Raw genomic sequence first — 18,926 nt, 5'->3', positions numbered from 1 at the left:
GGTATTCAGAGTATTTTCCTTCATTTTTGCACTGCTGGTAGCTACTGATTTCTGGTATTTTAAACTTTCTTCGCGATTGCGAAGATTGGGACGCGATCGCGTAGGCTTAGTTGAGGCAGTGTTAATTTTGTTCTTCGCGATCGCGTGAGGTCAACCGCGATCACGTAGGTTTGGCAAGTTATGCATCGCGATCGCGTGGCATTGTTTGCGATCGCGTAAGGTTAATTGAGGGCTGCTAAGTTTTGTGCTTCGCGATCGCATAGCTTTGAGACCTTGTGACTCGCGAACGCGTGAAGAGGACTGCGATCGCGTAGAGCGGGGAATTTTGTTCTATGCGATCGCGTGAGGATATACGCGATCGCGTAGAGTTAATTTGGACAGTGGTAATTTGTGCTTCTCGATCGCGTGTGGATGTTCACGATCGTGATGAGTAAAAGCCTGGGCATAATGTTTAAGTTCTGCCCATTTTCTATTTTTAACGAATTGGAGCTCGGATTGAGTCGATTTTTGAGAGATTTTAAGAGAAAATGTTGGGGTATGTATTTTTGACTCAATCTTGGTTAGATTACCCGAATCCATCACGGTTTTTAATATTTAATTGGTGATTTAAGTTGGAAAATTTTGAAAACCTTCTTGGATAGATTTGAGGATTTGAGAGTCGAATTGTTATTGTTATTTAGTCATTTTGGTATGGTTAGACTTGTGGTTGAATGAGCGTTCATATTTCGTAACTTTCGCCGGATTCCGAGACGTGCCATTTTTGAGTTAATTTCGAATTTTATTAAAAAATGTAGTATTTTCTTATAGAATTAATTCCATAATTTATTTTTACTGTATCGAATTAATTATGACTAGATACAAGTCGACCGAAATCGAAAAATCGAGGAAAAAGCATACTACTTGGTTAAATTGGAACAAGTCGAGGTAAGTGACTTGTCTAACCTTGTGTGGGAGAAAATTTTCCCTAGAATTGATATTAATGTGATTATTGAAATGTATTGAAAGTCGTGTACATGAGGTGACGAGTGTGTACACGGGCTAAATGTGAAGGATTATATTTTTAAATTGTGTAGATCATTGTTGCGCATTTATTAAATTATTTTATCTTGTTATATTCTTCATCATTGATCTGAGATATATACTTTAAATTTGTTTGATATTTTCCTGCTAATTGTTATACATGTTTAGTTGAAACTTGATTTCCTTTATTCTGTGCATTATTTGAAGGGTGATTTTCTTTAAATTAAACATTATTAATATGAAGTATTTGACATTTTAAATTTGATATCGAAGCAACGTATTAATGATTTTGAAATATTATTTTCATGAATTATTTATTCTTGCATATTTTGAAAGAATTTTGTACTCATTGTGATGGAGCCGTGAGCTCTTTATTATGGAAAAATATTATTGATTATTTATTTTGGCATGAGCCGTGAGCTCTTTATTGTGAAAAAATATTGTTGTTGAATTATTTTGGCAAGTTGCATTATTTGAGCATTGGAGGTGCAAATTGTGATATTGATACGCATGTGATGGTATAATGTCTGGGTATTAAAATGCATACGGTGAAATAAGGGTGGCTTGATACGCGTAGCTAGTAGGGGGAACTACTAGAAGTCATGAAGTGTGATAAAGATGGCTAAAACGCGGGATGCTATTTCGGAAAAAATATTTTCTTTCAAATAAATTGTGAAGGCTCCCACGGTGAGATAAGAAAATGAGATATTGTGAATTTGTTTATGATTTGGGACTACGAGACGGTACCTCGGGAGTGCCGTTGTTGATATTGATTTATGGCCGTAGTTGCCTTGATTATTTATTGTGATTTTCTTAAAGTTGAAAGGAAATTCTGTTTTGTTTCCACGAGATATTATTTGCCATTATTTTGCTTAATTAAATAGTGACACACTACTTGATTCATTTTCAATGTCATTTTATTTTACTATATTGTTAAACATTTTACCATGCCATTATTATATTCCAGTAGGGCCTCACCTGACCTCGTCACTAGTCTTCCGAGGTTAGGCTTGGCACTTACTGGGTACTGTTATGGTGTACTCATACTACGCTTCTGCACATCTTTTTGTGCAGATCTAAGTACATCTTACCAGCCTAGACGTCAGTGAGTTACCTGTACACGGAGACTTCGAGGTATATCTGTCAGTGTCCGCAGACTCCGGAGTCCCCTTCTATCATTTTTATGATGCTTTCTTATTTTTCTTTAGACCTTGATATATAGAGACATTGAGAATAAATTCTTAGAAGCTTGTAATTTATTTCTACCGGGTTTTGGGAGTTGAAATTGTTTGAATTGTAGTTTAATTATTTCAGATATTTATTATTATTCCGCATTGATAGGCTTACCTAATCTTAGAGACTAGGTGCCATTACGACATCCTACATAGTGGATTTAGGGTCGTGACAAGTTGGTATCAAAGCACTAGGTTCATAGGTGTTATGAGTCACAAGTAGGTTTAGTAGAGTCTTACGGATCGGTATAGAGACGTCTGTACTTATCTTCGAAAGGCTATGGAACTGTTAGGAAATATTCACTTCTTTGATTCCTTATCGTGCGCCTTTGTTGATTTCAAAGTTCTAAACAATTGTCTTTCTATTCTCTCACAGATGGTGAGGACACGCACAAATGGATCTGATGATCAGACACCCGCACCCCCCGTTGGAGCCACAAGAGGCTGAGGACAGGGTAGAGGCCGAGGAAGACCACGTGGTGCAGCCAGAGCACCTGCACGAGCTGCTGCACCAGAGCCACCAGTAGCTCCAGTTGGAGATCATGCACTTGAGACGCCTGTTACTACTCCTGCACTTCAGGAGACCCTTGCCCAGTTTTTGAGCATGTTTGGCACTTTAGCTCAGCCAGGATTAATTCCACTTGCTCCTGCCACATCTCAGGCTGGGGGAGGAGCGCAGACTCCCGCCGCCCGTACTCTAGAGCCACGGGCCCAAGTTGACCATGCCCCGGAGGTTATACCAGTGCATCTAGTTGTCCCAGTTTGGTCTGAGATTAGGACAACAGTTTCAGAGGGGGAGCAACTCAGGCTCGATAGGTATAAGAAGTACCACCCTCCCACTTTCAGCTATTTAGCTTCAGAGGATGCTCAGGGTTTTCTGGAGGAATGTCACCGTATCCTTTGTACTATGGGTATTGTGGATTCCAGTGGGGTTTCTTTCAAGGCATTCCAGTTTAGAGGAGCACCCTACCAGTGGTGGCGGGCATATGAGTTGGATAGTCCGGCTGAGACAACTTCACTTACTTGGACTCAATTTTCAGATATGTTCTTAAGGGAGTATGTTCCTCGGGTCCTTAGAGATGCATGGCGCAGAGTTTGAGCAGCTGCGCTAGGGTTCTATAACCGTGTCAGAATATGCGGTTCGGTTAAGTGATTTATCTAGGCATGCACCAGCCTTAGTTGCTACTGTTCGAGAGCGGGTTCGCAGATTTATTGAGGGTCTCCACCCTAGTATCAGATACGGTATGGCCCGAGAGCTAGAGATGGATATCACATACCAACATGTGGTGTCAATTGCTAGGAGATTGGAAGGTATGCAGACTCGGGAGAGGGAAGAGAGAGAAGCTAAGAGACCCCGAAATTCTGGCACATATAATAATTCTCGTGCCCCAGTTGCAGATCATCATGGTAGAGGTTATGTGAGTCATCCTATTCATTCAGCACTTCTAGCTTCCAGTGGTATTCTGGCTACTCCCAGACCTCAGGCTCCATATTATGCACCGCCAGTGTATTATGTACCTCATGTACGGGGTGCTTTCAGTGGACGGTCTAGTCGATCAGGCCCAAGCCAGTCCCAGCATCCACGTCCTCCGAGGGCTTGTTTTGAGTGTGGTGACACTCATCATATCATGAGGGATTGCCCAATACTTAGGAGGGGTGCACCTCTACGAATTTCTCAGGCCTCACCTATTCCACAAGGTCCTCAGGCTTCTCAGGCCATGATTACTGCACCAATTGCCACTCCACCTGCACAGCCAGCTAGAGGTGGAGGTTAGGCAGGTAGAGGTCGCCCTAGAGGGGGAGGCTAGGCCAGATATTATTCCCTTCCTACTAGGACAGATGCCATTGCATCTGATTCTGTTATTACAGGTATTATTCTGGTTTGTCATAGAGATGCATCAGTCTTATTTGATCCAGGCTCCACTTATTCTTACGTATCATCTTATTTTGCCCCGTATTTGGGCGTATCACGTGATTACTTGAGTTATTCTGTTTATGTATCTACATTCATGGGTGAATCTATTATTGTGGACCACGTGTATCGGTCGTGTTTAATTGTTATCAGCGGTTTTGAGACCAGAGTTGATTTATTATTGCTTAGTATGGTGGATTTCGATATTATTTTGGGCATGGACTGGTTGTCGCCCTATCATGCTATTCTTGATTGTTACGCCAAGATGGTGACGTTGGCTATGACAGGCCTACCGTGGCTAGAGTGGAGAGGTACCTCAGATCATGTTCCTAACATGGTTGTTTCATTTCTTAAAGCTCAACGAATGGTTGAGAAAGGGTGTGATGCGTATTTGGCCTATGTGAGAGATGTTAGTATTGATACTCCTACTATGGAGACAAAATTCCTTTCAACTTTAAGAAAATTACAACATTTCCAACAGATCTTCCGGGTATACCACCCGACAAGGATATTGATTTTGGCATTGATTTGTTACCGGGCACTCAGTCCATTTATATTCCACCATACCGTATGGCCCCAGTAGAGTTGAAAGCATTAAAAAATAATTACAGGAATTGCTTGATAAGGGTTTCATTCGGCCTAGTATATCGCCTTGGCGTGCTCCTGTCTTATTTGTGAAGAATAAGGATGGTTCTATACGGATGTGTATTGATTACCGCCAGCTGAACAAGGTTACCGTGAAGAACAAGTATCCATTATCACGTATTGCTGACCTATTTGATCAACTTCAGGGTGCCAGAGTATTCTCTAAGATCGACTTACATTTAGGCTATCATCAATTGAAGATTTGGGAGCCAGATATCCCAAAGACTGCTTTCAGGACTCGGTTGGATATTTCCGAGCCGAGCCGAGCCGAATTTTGCCTTGTGTGGTTTCTCAGTCTTCTCTTTATGATCATATTAGGGAGCGTCAATATGATGACCCTCATTTGCTTGTCCTTAAGGATACAGTTCAGCACAGTGATGCCCAGGAAGTCACTATTAGAGATGACAGTGTATTACGGATGCAGGACAGGCTATGTGTACCCAATATAGATGGCTTGCGTGAGTTGATTATCTAGGAGGCCTACAGTTCGCGGTACTCCATTCATCCAAGTGCTGCAAAGATGTATCAGGACTTGAGACAACACTATTGGTGGAGACGGATGAAGAAAGACATAGTGGAGTATGTAGCTCGGTGCCTAAATTGTCAACAAGTGAAATATGAGCATCAACGACCGAGTGGATTACTTTAGAAGTTAGAGATTCCAGAATGGAAATGGGAGCGGATCACTATGGATTTCGTTGTTGGGCTCCCACTGACTCAGTGGAAGTTTGATGCAGTTTGGGTGATTGTGGATAGGCTGACCAAATTAGCTCATTTCATTCCTGTGATTACTACTTACTCTTCAGAGCAGCTGGCTCAGGTATTTATTCGCGTGATTGTCAGACTTCATGGTGTACTGGTATCTATCATCTCTGATCGGGGTACACAGTTTACCTCACGGTTTAGGAGGGTAGTACAGCGTGCGTTAGGTACTCGGGTAGAGCTGAGTACAATATTTCACCCTCAGACGGACGGGCAGTCCGAATGCACTATTCAGATACTGGAGGATATGCTTCATGCGTGTGTGACAGATTTTTGGGGTGCTTGGGATCAGTTCTTACCACTTGTGGAGTTTGCTTACAACAACAGTTACCAGTCAAGCATTCAGATGGCTCCGTATGAGGCCTTGTATGGTATACGATGCCGGTCTCCAGTGGGTTGGTTCGAACAGAGCGAGGCTAGATTATTGAGTACAGACTTGGTTCAGGATGCCTTGGAAAAGGTTAAGTTGATTCAAGATTGACTTCGTACAGCCCAATCTAGACAGAAGAGTTATGCGGATCGGAAGGTTCGTGATGTTGCATTCATGGTTGGCGAGCGGGTAATGCTCCGGGTTTCGCCTATGAAGGGTGTGATGAGGTTCGGGAAGAAGGTCAAGTTAAGCCCTAGGTATATTGGGCCTTTTGAGATTCTTGAGAGAGTTGGAGAGGTGGCTTACAAACTTGCACTGCCACCTAGTCTCTCTGCGGTTCATCCGGTATTCCATGTTTTCATGCTTCGAAAATATCACGGCGATCCGACTAATGTGTTAGACTTCAGTTCGGTTCAGTTGGACAAGGATCTATCTTATGTTGAGGAACCAATGGCTATTTTGGATAGGCAGGTTCGAAAGCTGAGGTCAAAGAATATTGCTTCCGTGAAGGTTCAGTGGAGGGGTCATACGGTCGAAGAGGCGACTTGGGAGACCGAGCATGATATGCGCAACTGTTATCCACACTTATTCACGAGCTCAGGTATTTTTTCTAACTCCGTTCGAGGACGAACGTTTATTTTAGAGGTGGAAAATGTGATGACCAAAAATGTCATATTTAAATTTAATAATTAATTCTGTGTTCTAAGACCTCGAAAAGTACTATTTATCATTACTCGACTTGCGTGTGCAGTCCGTAAAAATTTCCGGAAAGTTTTTATGTGAAAAATGGATTAAAATGTGAATTAGAGCTTTAAAACTCAACTGAGTTGACTTTGATCAATATTTTGAGTAAACGGACTCCGATCAGTATTTTGACAGTTCTGGTAGGTCCGTATCGTGATTTAGGACTTGGGCGTATGCCCAGAATCAAATTCCGAGGTTCCTAGCCCGAGATATGGAATTTTGATGAACAATAAAAAAAGTTTAAGTTCAAATAGTGACCGGATGTCGAATTATGTACAAACGACCCGGAATAGAATTTTAGTGATTCCAACAGCTCCGTATGGTTATTTTGGACTTAGGAGCGTGATCGAAATTTTATTTGAAAATCCGTAGTGAAATTTGGCTTGAAATGGCTAAAATAGAAATTTAAGTTTGGAAGTTTGACCGGAGAGTTGACTTTTTGATATCGGGGTCGGAATCCATTTCTGAAAATTTTCATAGCTCCGTCATGGCATTTATGACTTGCGTACACAATTTGAGGTCAATCGGAGTTGAATTGATAGGTTCCGGTGTTGTTTGTAGAAATTGAAAGTTTCAAAGTTCATTAGGCTTGAATCTATGCGTGATTGGTGTTTTTAGTATTGTTGGATGTGATTTGAAGACTCGACTAAGTCCATATGATATTTTAGGACTGGTTGGTATATTTGGTTGAGGTCCCGAGGGGCTCGGGCGTGTTTCAAATGGTATTCAGAGTATTTTCCTTCATTTTGGCACTGATGGTAGCTGCTGATTTCTTGTATTTTAAACCTTCTTCGCGATCGCGAAGATTGGGACGCGATCGCGTAGGCTTATTTTAGGCAGTGTTAATTTTGTTCTTAGCATTCGCGTGAGGTCAACTGCGATCACGTAGGTTTGGCAAGCTGTGCATCGCGATCGCGTGGCATTGTTTGCGATCGCGTAAGGTTAATTCAGGGCTGCTAAGTTTTGTGCTTCGCGATCGCGTGAAGCGGGATGCGATCGTGTAACTTTGAGCCCTTGTGACTCACGAACGCGTGAAGAGGACTACGACCGTGTAGAGCGGGGAATTTTGTTCTCTGCAATCGCGTGAGGATATACGCGATCACGTAGAGTTAATTTGGACAGTGGTAATTTGTGCTTCGCGATCGCGTGTGGATGTTCGCGATCGCGATGAGTAAAAGCATGGTCAGAATGTTTAAGTTCTGAAAATAGGACTAGGTGCTTCTTATCAGCTCCGCTATTAGTTGAGAGTGCTTGCTGTTGTATGGAGATTTCAAGGTATATCTGCCGCGTCCGCAGACCTCGGAGTCCCCCTCTATTCTCTCCTATCTCATTTACCTTATGTATTTCTTTTATTAGACTCTGCTGTATAGAGATTCTAGTTTCCTTCTGTAGCTTGTGACTTATGATGTTTCTGGTTTTGGAAGTACTGTGTATTACTAGAGTGTTGGTTATGGTACAAACCGAGTGGCATTGTTACCAGTTATTTTGTTATCTGTTGCAGTTAGTTGTTAAGTTTTACTCCCATTTTTGTTATTCCTGTATTTTGTTAGGCTTACCTAGTCGTGGAGACTAGGTGCTGTCACGATGTCTTACAGAGGGAGAATTGGGTCGTGACATAACTAATACATGTGTAACTCTAACCGGCAGCCAAACAACCCCTAAGAGAGGAAAAACAGATTTGTTCCCTTTTCATTTTAAGGCTCTATGATTATTACCTTTATCTATCTATCTATATTATTATAAAAATATGAATACAATATCATTTTATAAAAATAACCTTATAATTTTAAGCATAATAACTCATAATAAAAGGATATAACCGAAATTCTAAATATTAGTCTTATAATCCTATTTGTTTTAGAACATAATAGTACACGTTAAGAATCTTATATGATTATCTTTAGGAATCATATTAGTATAATTACTTTTGGGCTGTCAAATTTATATAAAATTGAACAAGTACATATCTTTAGTCATGTAATTCTATTACTTTCAGGATATACTTCTTAAAAATTCTTAGTTAATATGGATATGCAATATTTTAAAATTACATGGTTATGAATATAGAGTACAAGCGCAAAGCGTGTACCCTAGATTAGTTGTCTACAAAAGAATGAGGATACATTAATTGTTTTTATGTGGCTTTGCTTTCAAGCTATGATGGGGGATTTGCAGTCGTACCCTATATTTGTGCCACTTTTTAACCTGTACCCTATTTTTAAAAATTATTGATTTGGTAGCCAGTTGACAAAAAATATGTAATAGTATGACACTTACACCCCTGATAGTATTAGCATTAATATGCTACTTTGGAGATGACCTCATTCGTAACAAGCACTGATAAACGTAGCAACATGCTAACGTTTGGAGATGATGTTTTAGAGTACAAGGGGTTATTCATTAGCATGCGAGATGGTGTAAAACTTCAATCAATTACAGTAGCAGCTGAAGTTGTTTTACATTGAAGCTAAAACTTCATGCTAATGCATGCTGAAGTTATTTATCCTGCAGTCAACAATTTTGTCATCAGTTTTATCCAAAACTTTAGTTTAAACATGCTGAAGTTATTTAGTTCATTTGCTAAAACTTCAGACTAACACATGCTGAAGTTATTTAGTTCATTTGCTAAAACTTTAGTTTAAACATGCTGAAATTATTTAGTTCATTTGCGAAAACTTCAGACTAAATATGCTTAAGTTTTTGTCTTGCAATATGTAATTTTCTAATGAGTTTTTGCTAATGCATGCTGAAGTTATTTAGTTCATTTGCTAAAACTTCAGACTAAACATGCTTAAGTTATTTAGTTCATTTGCTAAAATTTCAGTCTAAACATGCTGGAATTATTTAATTCATTTGCTAAAACTTCAGACTAAACATGCTAAAGTTATTTAGTTCATTTGCTAAAACTTTAGTTTAAACATGCTGAAGTTATTTAGTTCATTTGCGAAAATTTCATACTAAACATGCTTAAGTTTTTGTCTTGCAATATGTAATTTTCTAATGAGTTTTTGCTAATGCATGCTGAAGTTATTTAGTTCATTTGCTAAAACTTCAGACTAAACATGCTTAAGTTATTTAGTTCATTTGCTAAAACTTCAGACTAAACATGCTTAAGTTATTTAGTTCATTTGCTAAAACTTCACACTAAACATGCTGAAGTTATTTAGTTCATTTGCAAAAACTTCAGACTAAACATGCTTAAGTTTTTGTCTTGCAATATGTAATTTTTTAATGAGATTTTGCTAATGAATGCTAAAGTTATTTAGTTCATTTGCTAAAATTTCAGACTAAACATGCTGAAGTTATTTAGTTCATTTGCTAAAACTTCAGACATACATGCTTAAGTTATTTAGTTCATTTGCTAAAACTCCAGACTTATCATGCTTAAGTTATATAGTTCATTTGCTAAAACTTTAGACTAAATATACTTAAGTTATTTAGTTTATTTGCTAAAATTTCATGCCAAAATATGCTGAAGAGTTGTCCTGTAGTATGTAGTTTAAGCCTTTTCGGATGGGATGACCTTTTAACTACCTTTATCTTTGCCCCTATGCAAGAAAGGAATTTATCCGCACCCCAAGGCCGACTGAAAGGCCAAGCAGCTAAGGGCCTACGACCATGGCTTTAGACACCCAAATTCTCTTGGACCCATTTTCTAAATTTTGTTTTCTATGATTAATTTATTTTCAAAAATATTGAATAATATAAAGCAAAATGTATAAAATACTTATAGAAGATGAATAGATAACAATTTACATAAGGATTGAAAATGAATGTTGGTCAATTTACAGTATGACATTAATATTGTCTCTCCTTTTTTTCATAATAAAACTTGTATTTTTTTTCTCTCCTACAAAGCTATTTATTCTCTCAAATACAAGGACATTGAATAAATTAAATTGTACATTCATTATCATTACTATTTCTCAAGTTTTCAAGCACGCACAATAACAATCAAAATTAACTAAAGCAGTGAAACTTTGCTTTGCATTTTTTGTGTCTTTTCACTTCATAGATGTAATTTTTTCATTAAAAATTAGAATTCAAATATGTCAGTATGAATAAGGTTACTCAACTAAAAAAAGATTATTATTGAAACTTTAATACTTTTATGGGTGGTCAAAAAAGATTAAATATGTTATTTATATCATTAATAATTTTATATCTTAAAAAATAAACAAAATAAAATTAAAATAAAAATATGTTAACTTTTTTTTTAAAAGCTTAAGGCCTCTTAATAAAGCTTTAGGCCACAACTTTTCTTGAGCCACCCTGCGGCACCCACTAACTGCACTAAATAAGTAATACATGAGTATGTAATTTAACTTCAATTTGTGACTCATAGAGCTAAATTATTTTATTGGTGTAAATATTATTCCTTGGTTTTCATTTATTTGTACAATATTGACTTAACACTCTTTTAAGAAATTATTATTATTAAGAGTTTATTTTATTAAATTACCCCTATTAATGACACTGAAATCCTATCAACAAAGGAATGATCGAAAGTTAGTATTGGACCGAACTTCTTGATGATAAGAGATTCTAGGTTCGAATAGTAAGAATAGAATCGCCAACGTAAGGTGTGTTTTAGCCAAAATGGAATTTTTCGTTGTACATTTGAATTAATCGAGCCTCCAAACACCGGATGAAAAGTCCAAAACACTGGAAAAAAATAATCTGGCAAAAATTTTCAAACAATTATTCCATGTCTTACTTTAGTCCCTTAAATGTATATACTAAAATTAATATTTTAAAAGGCGTGAGCGTAAGGCGAGACGTTTTATATATGCCTCAGCGAGACGTAAAGCCTCGAGACATGGGGCGTAAGCCCCATGAGTATTTAATTTTTAATATTTTATAAAATAATATAATTACAGTAAATATTTATAAATAGATAAAATTGTATAAAAATTGAAGAAAATCATAAATATGTGAATATATATATAGAGATGTGCTCCATCCCCACACGTGCTTTGCCCCATAAAATATTAATCAAAATAATATATTATACACTATTTACAAGCACAAATAACTTGAGTCTGAAAAGAATAAAATTTACTATATGAATGAACAAAAATGATGACTAATCTACAATTTGAACTTTGAACTTGTTGTCTCTCTTTGTATTTGTTAAAAAAAATTAAATATTCGTTGCTTTTGGGAGATATTAATAGACTAGCAGACAAGATAAAGAATTGAGAAATACTATAAATTAAGCCTTCAATCAATAAAAAACGGTTTTGACTTTTAAATTTAATACATTTTAGTTCCTTTATAAATCTTTTATGTAATTACAAGTTAACTTTTAAAAATTTGAGTATTATATGAAAGATTATTTTAACAATTTTTTTTAATTTAAAAATATTTCTAGGACTTACGTCTCACAATAAAAACGCACCGCAAACATCCTAAATTGCTGGACATACACCTCTTGAGATTTTCGTCTCAGACAATCGTCTCAGAACATTTTGGGTGCGCCTTATCTCGGGGCTCGTACTGGGACTCACTCCGAAAGTGCGTTTTAAAACACATACTAAAACACACAACATGCAACAGCAATTAATAAAATTAGCAGGACCGGACAATTTGACTTGATGTGGCTTTATAGAAAAGCTCCACATAACTATTGTTATGATTGTCTTTTCCAAAGACTATAAATGAGTTGACGCATGCGTATTCTTTTCAAAAGAATATTTAATGAGTTCTCTTTTCCAAGTTAAGCCTTTTCTACTTGCTATCGTGAATTAAATCTCTTTTGGTTAATCAAATAAATATCAACCGCTAGATTTTTCAAAAGACACCTGTTAAACTTATAAGGTTGGTGATATGAAGAGATTGTGAATTGACTACTTTAGTTGAAATAAATTTAGTAATATTTTAAAAATAGTAATAAAAAATTATAAACACCACTTGGTCTTTCAAGTAAGATCAGTTTAAACTAAGTTACTAGTTTGGCCTCTCATTCACACACAGACAGACAGACGTAATATGGAGAGAGACATGGAATTCGTACTAGACGAATTGATGATCAATTCAGGGAACGTGGTAGAAAATGTAACGGAGACACTTAACTCAATACCAAGTGAGTTAAAAAGATTGTTGCAGATGCTAAAGGATTTTGCTGCCAAAGTGTTAGTGACGCTAAAGAATGTTGGTGGCGAAGTGTTATTGACGCTAAAGAATGTTGGTGGCGAAGTGTTACTGACGCTGAAGAATATCGGAGGACAAATGGTGGTGACATTAAAGAATATTGGTGGTGGATTTGCTAGTTGGTTTAATAGGATGTTTCCGCCGGGAACTAGAATCGAAAAGATCAAAGAATGGTGTAAGTTTGCTTTATGCTTCATAGGGATGCTAGTTATTGTTTATGCAAGCTTTTATGCTGGAAAAGTAGGGGCGGCAATAATGAAGAATATTTTTGGCGATGGATTTCCTAGTTGGTGTACTATGGTGTTTCCGCCGGGAACTAGGGTCGAAACGATCAAAGAATGGTGTCAGGTTGCTTTATGCATCATAAAGTTTCTGCTGTGTTCGACTGAACAAGATGATGAAAGCTTTCGTGCTGGAAAAATGGTGGCGACAGTAAAGAATTTTGGTGATGGATTTGCTGACGTGTTTCCGCCGCCGGGAACTAAAATCCATAAGATCAAAGAATGGTGTCAGGCTGCTTCACCTTTCATAGGGTTGCTGCTGCGGTGGCTTCAACAAGATGCTGAAACCTATTATCAGGGAGTGAAATCGCAGCTAGAGCTGACTAATTTAGAGGATGAAAGCTCTATGTATGCGGCGGTACTGGGACTGATACTGCTACTGCCCAATTATGTGAAGGAAAGATGTGATAAAATTAAGCCAGGCAAGAATTTGTAGTGGCAATTAATTCCAAGAATTTATAGTATAATAACAACCCTTTATAGTGGCAGGAAAAGGACAAGGACCGATAATCGGAATCGATCTCGGCACTACATACTCATCCGTCGGCGTGTGGCAACACGACCGTGTTGAAATCATTGCCAATGATCAAGGTAACAGAATGACGCCATCCTACGTTAGTTTCACTGATTTGGAGCGTCTCATTGGTGATGCCGCCGAAAAAGAAGTCGCTAGGAACCCTACCAACACTGTCTTTGGTAAGATCTCGTCTTTTTGCGGTTTTAATATCAGCCTTTTCATATGTAATATGCGATGAGCTTTATATTTCACTTATTTTTATTCTACTTGATAGATCGGAAATGTTAATGTATGATTGCATATGATTGCATATAAGTGTTCATAACATTCAACGGAATCCTAGGCATACCTTTGGTGTTTAAAATTAATTCACATGTTAAAGGTCAGATCTAAGACGTACTTGGTGAATAGAGTTTTGTTTAAAAAATTTCTTCGATAATGCGAACACTTTATACTTATCCATACCAAGATCGATCTTTGCTATCAACTCTTCGATCAATGGAACCTGCGAACAAAAGTATTATGCTGAAATTGTTCTCCAAAACTTTCAGCATGACAAGGAAAATAGTGGATCTTATCTGATGAGCAGATAAAGCTCGGCTATTGTCTGATGATAGTGATATGAAGAACATACAAATTTTTGGTTTGATCATAAGCATGTTAATGTGTTACTATTATGTGAAAATTCTTGAAAGTTTGTTTATGGCTGTTTTGGAGCGTAAGCACACTAGCTATTAAAATTATTTAGTTTGTTTAGTTCGGTTTCTTGAAAACCACATGCTGATGTTAACCCGAACCTTTGCACCATGCAGCTGCTAAAAGGTTGATAGGTAGGAGATTTAGTGATGCCTCTGTGCAGAGTGACATGAAGTTGTGGCCATTCCAGATTGGTGCTGTTGCTGGTGATAAGCCACCGAGGATTGGAGTCTACTACAAGGGTGAGAAGAAACAGTTTACTGCTGAGGAGATCTCATCTATGGTGCTCATGAAGATGAAAGAGATTGCTGAAGCCTTCCTTGGCACAAGTGTTAGGAATGCTGTGGTTACTGTTCCAGCCTACTTCAATGACTCTCAGCGTCAGGCCACCAAGGATGCTGGTGTTATTGCAGGCCTGAATGTGATGCATATTATTAATGAACCTACAGCAGCTGCCCTTGCTTATTATGGTCTTGATAACAAGGCTACAAGTGTTGCTGAGAAGAATGTGCTAATCTTTGATCTTGGTGGCGGCACATTTGATGTCTCTATTCTAACAATTGTGGAAGGTAGTACCTTTGAGGTGAAAGCTACTGCTGGAGACACCAGCCTTGGAGGTGAGGACTTCACCAATAGGTTGGTTAACCATTTTGTTCAGGAATTCAAGATAAAGAGCACAAAGGATATCACTGGTAATCCTATGGCGCTCCAAAGGTTGAGAACTGCATGTGAGAGTGCAAAAAGGACTCTTTCATCCGCTGCTCAGACCACCATTGAAATTGTCTCTCTGTACGAGGGTATTGACCTTTCTTCCACCATCACACGTGCTAAATTTGAAGAGCTTAACATGGATCTGTTTGCAAAGTGTATGACATCAGTTGAGGACTGTTTGAGGGACGCTCTGATGATCCAGAGCTCAGTTCATGATGTCGTCCTGATTGGTGGCTCCACTAAAATCCCAAAGGTCCAACAACTTTTGCAGGACCTTTTCAATGGGAAGAAGCTATGCAAGAGCATCAACCCTGATGAGGCTGTTGCTTATGGTGCTGTAGTGCATGCTGCAATTTTAAGTGGGGAGCGTAAGGTGCAGGATCTTTTGGTGTTGGATGTTACCCCTCTTTCCCTTAGTGTGAGATCTGATACTTCTCATGACATGTCTGTAACATTGATTCCCAAAAACACCACTATCCCAACAAGGAAACACTTTACAACCCCCCACACGATTCAGGTCTTTGAAGGTGAGAAAGTAGCGAAGATCACGGACAATAACTTGCTTGGCGAATTCGAGCTCTCTGGCGTCCCTCCTAAAAGTCCTCAAATCACAGCGTGCTTTCACATTGATGCTGATGGTATCTTGAATGTCTCTACTGAGGACACGACAGATGGCCAGAATAACAATCTTTTTCCTGTTTCGAAGAAGAAGAAGAAGAACGCGATTACAGTCACCAATAACAAGGGCAGACTCTCGAAGGAGGAGATCGAGAAGATGGTTCAGGAAGCAGAGAAGTACAAATCTCAGGATGAGGAACACAAGAGGAAGGTCAAGGCAAAGAATGCTTTGGAGAACTACTCAAACAGTATGAGGAAAGCTGTGAAAGATTACAAGGAGAAGATTGAAGATGCCACCGAGCAAAGCAACCAATGGCTCAACGGCAACCACCTTGTTGGGCCTGATCAAATTGAGGGCAAACTGAAGGAGCTACAGAGCCTCTGCAACTCAATGACTGCAAAAATGTACCCTGAGGCAGGAGGCGATATGTAAGTGGGTGTGCATTATTCGGATTAAATCGAAAAACCAAATCGAATTTTAATTTGGATTGGTTTTTTGGTTTGGTTTCCGATTGAGATATTAAAAATTTCAGATTTTTGGTTTGGTTTCCGATTTAGAAAATTAAAAACCGATAAATAGAAAATTTATGTAATATTATAGTTTTAAACTACTCAGAATGTATCATTTTGATATCCCTAATAATGTGTTACCTTCGTTCCGGAGGACTCTCACCATAATCAGCGTAGCACCGAGAAAGGGCAAAAAAAACAGGTGATAATCGCTTTATGAGTTGAAATTTGAGTTTGATCTTGAGTCTTATTGCTCGATTATTGCTCTATTCCAGCTTTTCTCCTTAATATCTTCTTCACTCTGGCCATTAACTTTTACTTGATTTCTAAATTTTTTCATTTGCTTTTTGGTTGAGTTTCTTGGTGATTTGTGTTGGTTTTTGCAGTTTCGCTCTTTGTGTTTTTGGCCTCTGTTCTCCTTTTCCGTTATTTGACTTGCTCGTGTCTTGGTGATGAGATTTTGATAGATATCTTTCGTTTCCTTCTTATTTAGGACTATTTTGATGGTTGTGTAAAATTGATGAAAGCTTGCTGTGATTACTTTGCCCTAATTGTTTTGGAATGGCTAATTCATATTGCACTTTCATAATTTGCATGTCATGTGTTCGACCAATTGGATGAATGACATTGGAGCCTTAGAATTAACCATTAAATACACTCAAAATTATTTTATTTCTATTCGAAAGTACCTTTTTTTTTTCTAAAAGTTTATCAAACACCTTAAAGGGAAAAAAAACACCTTTGTCAAAAACAAAAACACTTTTAAACCAAAAATATCTTGGCCAAACATGTCGCACACCTATTTTGATAGGTGGTGCACGTAGAACGCCTAATGTGTTTGTGCAATGACAAAAAGAGCCTTCCTTTCTTTCTTTCTTTCTTTCTTCACACCTTCAACTAATGCATCTTCAATTTATCTTCTTCGGTATTTGATTCTAAGGTATGCTCTTCTTTCAATATTTTTCCAAATCTTCTTCTACTCTTTCCTATATCTTTTTTTCTTTCCGTGTCTTTGTTGGGTTCAATAAAAAAAATGGGGAATGGTTTAGGGTTTGTTATGTGTAAAATGTGGGAGTTGCGATTGGGAGTAGTTGATAAAGAAACACATCGTGATTGTAATTTCATTTGCTTAAGGATTCTTTTTAAGGATTTGAATTCAACAACAAGAGAAGAGTTTTGTCTTCAGATTTGGTTTGCCTTTTTGGGGCAAACTTGCATATCTTCAATGGTGGTATTTTTGCTATGAGTCTGAAGTATGATTTTCTCAAATCCTGAAAATTAAGTCCAAATAAAAATTGATATCAACAGTAAGATATTAAGATCTTAAACATGTCTATTTATAATGCATGCTCTAAAAATGGTTGCGGAAAAGATTGAATTCATGAACAATTAAACTTCCGACTTAGCTCTGAAAATTGAGTGATGAGAATTTGTTAAATATACCTAAAAAGGGAAGATCCCAACCATGATGGAGCAGGGTGCTGGCCAGCAGGGCCGGCTGGAGAGTCGAGCCTCTGAAGCAAAGGCTTTAGGCCCCGGGCCCCATTTTTTATTAATAGTGTAGTTTTTATTTCTTTCTTAACAAAATACCATTGAATATTGTATAGTAAAAAGGTACAATATAAGATTTTTGTTTTTGTTAAAAGAACGAAAGAGAACCATTTAGCCATTAATTTTAATATCAATACATTTTTACTTTTCTTTTCTTTCTCATAATAAAACTTGTACCATGTACTTTTTTTCCATCCTATTAAGCTATCTATTCTCTCAAAAATAAGGCAAGGACATTGAATAAGTTAATTGAGCTTTCCTTTTCATTTTTTCAAGTTTTCAAATATTGCAACAAGTGAATTAAAGCAGTGAAATTTTAGAGTGATATCAAATTATCAACTTCTAAAATCAGGTTATATTATTCTAGCTTTTTATTATCTTGTAATTAAATTTTACCATTGTAAATTTTACTTATAGATGTATATTGCTTTTCATTGAATATTAGAATTGAAATATGTAAACTAAAAATATAAATCAGATTATATAAAACACACGAAAAAAGAGAGGAGATCAAGAACTGAACCTCTATATAATCTTAAAAAAGGAGCTATTTAAACATGGTCTTAAAGATGAATCGGATAAATTGTCAATTGAAAAATTAATATAAATAGCATAGATTATAAGAACTTATTAATAATTTTGCATCTTAAATAACTAGAAAAATTACATTAAATAAAAGTATATATGTGAAGTTTTTTTTCCAAATAAAAAGTAAAGGCATGTTAATATGTTTTGCTTTAGGCCACCAATTTGGTTGAATCGCTCTTGCTAGTCAGTATGGCGCCGCCACGGCAGCTGCCTGTGCTAAACTCTCATTGGAGTGTACTGTATTCGTGGGAAGCTTAGATATGGAGAGATAACCTTCCAACGTACTCTTGATGAAGCATCTTGGTGCAAAGGAGCGTCTTTAGTAATGTCACAAATTACTTAGTAACTTTTTTTGTCACATTGACGTAACTACTACTATTTACAGCTTGTTTGGATGGTTGTTATTTTTTGTATTATATCGTATTTTTACTTTAAATATAATATTTGTTTTGATTGTTACTTAAATTTTATTGTATCGTATCGTTTAAATCCGTCGTTATGTAACGACGAAAAATATCACTTTATGAACGACCGATTTGGTATGGTCGCGTCGTGTCCTTATTTTTTTCTCCCATCTTATACTTTTTATTATTAAATAATCTTATTTTATCTTTTA

The 18,926-nt window shown here is 37.3% G+C and overlaps 1 protein-coding gene across 2 annotated transcripts; it reads left to right on the top strand.

Annotated features, from left to right (window-relative positions):
- Positions 1-12,505: 12,505 nt before the first annotated feature.
- Positions 12,506-16,336, top strand: LOC107774302 (heat shock cognate 70 kDa protein 2-like). 2 transcript variants are annotated; one of them, XM_016593798.2, is made up of 3 exons: positions 12,506-13,541; positions 13,603-13,815; positions 14,449-16,336. In XM_016593798.2, exons 1-3 carry the CDS (start codon positions 12,677-12,679, stop codon positions 16,092-16,094), a joined length of 2,724 nt encoding a protein of 907 aa, XP_016449284.2. In that variant the 5' UTR covers positions 12,506-12,676; the 3' UTR covers positions 16,095-16,336. The 2 variants fall into 2 exon arrangements, with proteins under 2 accessions (XP_016449284.2, XP_075103954.1); XM_075247853.1 differs by having other exon boundaries at positions 12,507-13,541; positions 13,609-13,815.
- The last annotated feature ends 2,590 nt before the right edge of the window (positions 16,337-18,926 follow it).

The sequence above is a fragment of the Nicotiana tabacum genome, chromosome 24, assembly GCF_000715075.1.
Source record: "Nicotiana tabacum cultivar K326 chromosome 24, ASM71507v2, whole genome shotgun sequence".
Taxonomy (NCBI): Eukaryota; Viridiplantae; Streptophyta; class Magnoliopsida; order Solanales; family Solanaceae; genus Nicotiana; species Nicotiana tabacum.
The sequence above is the reverse complement of the archived record's forward strand: the minus strand, read 5'-3'. Positions and strand labels throughout refer to the sequence as shown.

Coding starts and splice junctions, on each gene's coding strand:
- LOC107774302 (XM_016593798.2), top strand. CDS start 12,677: ATGGAGAGAGACATGGAATTCGTACTAGACGAATTGATGATCAATTCA. Junction 13,542..13,602: donor ATGTGATAAAATTAAGCCAG/GCAAGAATTTGT, acceptor AACCCTTTATAG/TGGCAGGAAAAGGACAAGGA. Junction 13,816..14,448: donor CCCTACCAACACTGTCTTTG/GTAAGATCTCGT, acceptor TGCACCATGCAG/CTGCTAAAAGGTTGATAGGT.